Raw genomic sequence first — 6,825 nt, 5'->3', positions numbered from 1 at the left:
GTGGGGGATGGGGCCAGGCAGGGCAGCAATCCAGGGGGCTAGGGGAGCAAACAGGGATGGACATGCAGGCCCTGCTGGGGGGGGTGGTAGCCTGTGCAGGGGCCATGTGGTCCCTATTGGGGGTGCTTAAACCCCTGTTGGGGGGACTGTAGCCTCTGCGGGGGCTGTGGCCCCTGTGGAGGGCAGTCTGTGAGCTGTGTGGGGGGGTTGTGCCCTGAGCAGGGCAGGGGACCCATCCCTCCTGAGCAGCTACCCTACACAGTCCTCCCACAATCCACCCACACCTACCCACACACCTCATGGCCTCTCACATCCCGCCACAGCCACCCACATTCCCCCACCCCTCTTCCCACCTCTCTTGTGCAAACCCCACATCCCCCCAGCACACACCCTGCATGCCCTGCTGCCAGACAGGATGAGACCTGCTGGCAGGAGCTGTGGCTGCAGAGGCAGCTGTCCCCACATCTTGGTTAGTGAAGGGGTTGCAGGGTGCTTGACCCTGTGTGGGTCTATGGTAAGAAAACCTATGGTAACTGCTCTATGGTAAGAAAACCAAAGGCAAAGAGCAAAACATATCGGTATTTAGAATTCGTTTTATTATGATGATAGAGACACTGGTAGGCTTCCAAATTGCTTTAACACTGTAAAGATATCAACAAAACATTGTCCAACTGATCGCTGTCTCTCTGCCTCTCACACTGTCTCTCTCTGTATTTTGTTTTAATTGTGGAGAAATGTGGATTTCGGGGTATGTTACAGAGTGACTGGAATTTTTTTTATCAGAGATTTTTCAGTTTTCAAATAGGGAACACCAGAATTCCTGCTAGGGAGGCAAGTGGCAGGATCCTGGCAGAGGAGCCTGCTCAGAGTTGACATGTTGAACCCAGCTGGAGGTGGCTGACTTCCTGGCCAGTTGGGGCCAGGAGGACATGCTTTGACAGTTCAAAGCAGGCCACCACACTGGGAACATCTTCTGGGCGATAGCTGCCCAGATGGCCAGGCAGGGGGCTCACATGGCAGTAGTGCTGCAGAGGGGCACATGGCTCTACTGGATGTGCAGTCCCCATCCAGATCACAGCCAGGCAGCACAGTGGGGGCACTGCCAGACTGCTGCAGCGGGTAGAGGGTGCAGGGAACTGTCAGGGCTGCTTCAACAGTCCAGCTGGCACAAGGGGTAGTGTCCCCAGGTATGAATTGCCTGGGCCCCAGAAGCTCCTGGGAGCGAGTAGCTCTGAGCTACTTGCCAGGGCAGCTTTTTATACTGCTGGGGACAACACAGGTGCTGGCCCTGGTCTCTAGCTCCCCCTGGTTGCAGATCTGGGAGGAGCCAGGTAGGGTTATTTTGCCCCAGGTAGCACAATTTGCCCCACACCAAAGTGCATGTCTGGGCACATGTGCTGAGGCAAAAAGTCCTGGCTCAAACTTGGACTGCTTCTATTTGAGCTGCTGCAAGTGCATGTGCTTGCATGTATGGATGCGCCCATAGTGGCTAACATATTTAGTACAGTAGGTAGGGTGCTGTGATAATGTTATTTAGATTCCTCTTCTTCCTGTACCTCAGCTTACTGACTGAAACATAAGCCAGAGTTCTGTCCCTGTCAGGATAAAAAAAAAAAGTATGGCATAAAATTAAAATGTCAAAGCTGTGATATGCAAAACTCGGATTATAGGTGGTAATAACAATTACTGGTTAGCATTAACAGCATAGCATGCATATTCCTAAGAGCAAATATATCACTGGTGTTGTTTTTACATTTTGTCTGGTACTTAAATGTTTATTCAAGAAACTTTGACTCATCTGGTAAAATGTAGCAAATAGGCACAGACTTCCTGGGTAGATTTTTGACTTTCATGAAAGATTTGAGTGCTCTACTTAGTATAGGTGAGGGATGTGTTAAAAATTTCTAAGAAAGAATAATTATTTCTGTAGTCCTCAGAGGTTTGTGTTTGTACCATGAAAGGAAAAACATATTCAATTTCGTTGTTGCTGCACATTCAAGAATAATACCACGTGTATTCAATCTAATATCACCTATCTTAATAAGATTAGATTAAAGGGTATACACAAAAAGCATTGACAGCATTATATGACCTTTACACGCAATCAATTACAAAGTAAATTCCAAATTCCAAATAAATTTTGACGTTGATTCAGCTTGACCACTGAAGTGCAATAATTAATGCATGATAGGAATGTAAATTTCACAGTACTTGTTTATGGTTTTGGTCTGTTTGTAGTAAGAATCTTTTGAGGCACTGCTTCTGTGCCTTTGCTAATGAGACTCCTTTCAACTTTCTCTTTTGGCTGACGTGTAAAGAAAATATAGCACAATTATCTATTTATTTCTGCATCACAAATCTTGGGCATATAGAAAGAACTTGTGTCCCCTCTGTTATTTTCCTACTTTCATGAAAACTGTTACCAACTGAAGTAAAATTCAGAACTGTGCCCTCAGGATGATCTCTTTGAAACAATAACTTTTGCTGAAGAAAACCTTAACTAAAACTTCAGATGGTGAGAAGTTTTTGATATTTCAGCCAAACAGTCTTGTTTTTATTTTCCTATGTTGTATTGTTTTCAAAATTGGAAGAGATTTTTTCCGTCTATTTTTTTTCTAGTTGCAGTGAATGTTTTAGTAAGAAATTGTATTAGATGTTCATAAAATGTGTACAGCAGTACTTCAAAGTAGACCACGAACATTCAGTTCTTTTACAAGGCACTGTAGCATTATAAAAAAAAAAGTATCCTGCATTGCTTTTGTTCAACTTTTCACTTTGCTAGAAAGATTTTCATTCAGACTGGAGCCTTCTGGGAAACATGGTTACAACCCATAATCATGTTGCTCATATGTCAGTTTAAGGTATTTTGCTCTGCAGGACAATTAGCCTTCCTTTCAACTCTGTATTGAAAATACAGATTTTTCTGTTTTTCTTCCCATAGCCTGATTAGAAGGAAAGTTGTTTTTTCTATTAACATTAGGGTAAGAAAAATTATTTCTTTCTAATGTGTGTTACTGTGTGATTAAAAAGATTTTACTGGAGGCTCATTGGGCCTAGTTACAAGCCGGTAAGTACTTCCAGATCCCTAGGGCACCTATACACATGCAGGGAGGCTGCTCCAATGTGCTGTAATTAGAGTGCATCAGAGCAGACGCAATTAATTAAGTCTGCTGAGGAGTGGTAATTACCACAGTCCAGCAGACTCCAGCATCATGTGTATCAGTGTCCCCGTGCTGAAAAATGGCAGTTTTTACTAAAGCTCATTCGATAAGGATGCTGATGCATGTGATGCTCTAGGCACTTGAATTAGAGTGGCTCTCGGAGTTGCTCTAATTAAAGCAGCCCCCCCCCCATTCCCAGAGCACATGTATAAATGCCCTAAGACATTAACAGTTCATTCAGTGTGGCCATCGAAGCAAGAAAAGAAAAAAAGTGAGCAACTTTTGGTATATCCACTAATATGCATCCATTTCTTCTGAAATCCGTCAACTTGTTATTTGGGAGTCTGCCTATCCAGCATATGAAGGTATGCTTGTAGTGTGACGAAGGTATGGTTGTAGTGTGGGCCACTTTACTCATGCTAATTTCAATTTAGCTAGCACAAGTAAGACATGATGCCAAGGACTTCAGGGCAGACTAGCCAACCAAATATGACTTTAGGGACCCTGGCAGTCATACATAGCCTGTGATGATGCCCTTGTTTCTACTGTGTTTTTTTTTTTACCAATATCAGATTAAGCCTAATATCAATATACCAGTAGTACAATTCACCTTCATTTAAGAGGCTTAGGGGTGTAGGTTGTAGCCGTGTTGGTCTAAGGACATAGGTAGACAAGGTTCTTTGGGTAAATCTGGTATCTTTTATTAGACCAACTCAAATAGTTGGAAAAATTCTTCTTTGCAAACTTTCGGGTACAATTACTCTTCGTCAGGCAGAGGAAGCATTTGCAGATGGTCTATGCTCCTCCTGGATGAAGTAGTAAAGCAGCCAGAGGGCAGTATATATGCAAGAAAGCCAGTCAGTTAAAATGTAAATTGAGGTAGTCAGTAGATGAGAGAGAGTTGGGGGTTGAGGGGGGGAAGGAATGGCTTTCTTGCAGACGTACTGGCTTCTGGCTGCTCCATCCAGAAACAGCACAGACCATCTGCAGATGCTTCTGCAGCCTGAGGAAGCATTTTCAGACTCTTCTTCAGCCTGAGGAAGGGTAATTATACCCGAAAGCTTGCAAAGAATTTTTCCAGCTATTTGAGTTGGTCTAATAATAGATATTGGATTTACCCAAAGGACTTTGTCTATCTAAGAGGCTTATGTATTCAAAATCGACAGCACTGCAAGGGATCTCCAGCTATTCAGAAATATCAGCTCCTGCTATACCATACTGCTCTAGCATGCTGCCACAGTTACTAGAAATCCATGGTCTTTAGGCTTGTCTCTTTCAGTCACCCTGCTAGTGCTGCATTATTGTAGCTTTTCATTTGCAACCAGCAGAGCTAATTTAGAATGAAAACTGGCTTAGATTTAGATGTGGTATGATAACCTTAAAGTTCTGGCTTCTAATTTAGTAGTGGCCAGGGTATTTGGATAGTGTTTTTTTAATCTGGGTAATACTGTCCCAAACCCACCGATTGTTAGAGTTAAGATTGAAAGCCATCCAGGGCATGAGCATGGTTTTCACTCTGTACTTCCTGTCACAGTGGGGCTCAGTCTAGCTTGGAACTTCTTAGAGTTACTTCTTAGAGTCCAGACAAGAGCCATGCACATGATCAGAGGTCAGGAAAACAGACCTTACGACGACAGGCTGAGAGCCATGGGGCTATTTAGCCTGGAAAAGTGCAGGCTCAGGGGTGATCTGATGGCCACCTATAAGTTTATCTGGGTGACCACCAGTATCTGGGGGAACGTTTGTTCACCAGAGTGCCCCAAGGGATGACGAGGTCGAATGGTCATAAACTACTGCAAGACGGTTTCAGGCTGGACGTAAGGAAGAATTTCTTTACTGTCCGAGCCCCCAAGGTCTGGAACAGCCTGCCATCAGAGGTGGTTCAAGTACCTACATTGAACACCTTCAAGACCAAATTGGATGCTTATCTTGCTGGGATCCTTTGACCCCAGCTGACTTCCTGCACTTCGGGCGGGGGGGCTGAACTCGATGATCTTCTGAGGTCCCTTCCAGCCCTAACGTCTATGAAATCTATGAAATATAAGACAAAAAGCTGCATAAAACTTGGCAGCTGTCAATAGAAAAAGGTTCTGACGGAACCGCCTCCAGAAGTGATTTGAGAAATTAACATTCCTTAATACCAAGAGATAGGATTGTGATGCTGAAAGTTCCTTGTCACTAACCCACACGTGAGTAGAAGGTAATTTTACATTTTGTTTGGAGAATAATGACAAAATGGAGATAGTTGTGTTCCATTGATTAGGTTTTATTTGGTGAATTAACTGCTTGTGACAAGGTTGAGAAGAGTAGTCCAACTTTCATAGCCACCTAGTCTTAATTTTTTGCTTTAGTTGCCAACAGGGGTGTCAGCACAGGCAGGGCCCTTTTATGTGAACGCCTCTCCATTTGGACCTGGAGAAACGTTTTTGGAAAGAAGCACAGGCTGCCGTATAGCCTTCATGTCATGTCTTCTCAACCACTAGACACAGAGGTGGTAGGTTCTTTGTATCCAGTTTCCAGTCAAACAAGCCATGTGCTGACCTCCCCTCAAACAAAACAAAAAATACCCCTGAGAAACCTCTAATGTTTAATTGTGTAGAACTGTATTTATATGTAGAACACTGAAAAATGTTTCATGCTGTTAAGAGAAACTGCATAATCCTAAAACATCCCTTTATCCCTCTCTTTATTGGCTTCGTTCTTTCATGCATATGGACAAAACCAAATTATTTCATCTATCTCTTCCTTCAGGTGTCTCTGTGTGTGTTCAACACAAATATTTTCTGAGTGGGTTGGTGGTGGTGGTGATGGAATCGCTGCCCATGCATGTAGATTTTTTTTTCACGCCCTTCCCTTGGCTCCACGTTTAATTTGTTTCTTTCTTTTTGCTCCTGCAGTTGACAGATTTTCGGGAGGTGGTCTCACGGATGCTGGGACTCAGTATTACCAACCTTGCTCTCCCTGACTACGAGATCATCACATGTCTTGAGGGGTTGATCCACTCACATCAACACCATTTTGTTCCCTGTGTCTGCCTCAAAGATGCATCTGTGAGGCAAGATGGACGCTCACCAAATCATTTACAGTTTCTACACTGAACAACACCTTTTAAATTCATCTGGTTCTTATTCCTCTTCAACAGGCATGTGATTGATAAGTCAGTTCTGGATGACTGGAGGAAATAGTCCAACATCATTGCTCTCTAAACGTATGAAGTGAAATTCTGGTCACTGGGGAACAAAATGGGAGTTCTGACATTGGTTTCACCTACAGTAATGACTATGAAACCAACTACAGAAAATTCTGTCCTAACTTGAACTTCTTTTACTGAAGTATTTTTATAAGGACTATTACACGTCATTCTTCCTCTTGTTACAGTGGTTAGATTTGTGAATTTACAGGGGTTCATGGGACTCAGAACACATCACCGTACATATTGTTCATAGATTTCATAGATTTCATAGATTAAGGGTCGGAAGGGACCTAGTAGATCTTCTAGCCCGACCCCCCGCCAGGGCGGGAGAACAACAAAAAACCCCAAAAAGAGAAACGGGACTCAAACGAGTCCAGCCAGGTAGGCATCCAGCCTCTTCTTAAAGACCCCCAGGGTAGGGGCCAGCACCACTTCCCTTGGAAGTTGGTTCCAGCTCCTAGCCGCCCTAAC

The 6,825-nt window shown here is 43.7% G+C and overlaps 1 protein-coding gene across 1 annotated transcript in view; it reads left to right on the top strand.

Moving 5' to 3' along the window:
• The window catches only part of CCDC170 (coiled-coil domain containing 170), a 125,924-nt gene extending 119,328 nt beyond the window's left edge, over positions 1 to 6,596 (top strand). The window contains exon 13 of the mRNA XM_019527233.1: positions 6,059 to 6,596. Within this exon, the coding sequence (XP_019382778.1) occupies positions 6,059 to 6,259 (201 nt within the window). The 3' untranslated portion in view covers positions 6,260 to 6,596. The remainder of the gene's footprint in view (positions 1 to 6,058) is intronic.
• Positions 6,597 to 6,825: the final 229 nt, after the last annotated feature.

The sequence above is a fragment of the Gavialis gangeticus genome, unplaced genomic scaffold (assembly GCF_001723915.1).
Source record: "Gavialis gangeticus isolate Ggan-Ray unplaced genomic scaffold, GavGan_comp1, whole genome shotgun sequence".
Taxonomy (NCBI): Eukaryota; Metazoa; Chordata; order Crocodylia; family Gavialidae; genus Gavialis; species Gavialis gangeticus.
This window is presented reverse-complemented; position numbering and strand designations above follow the sequence as displayed.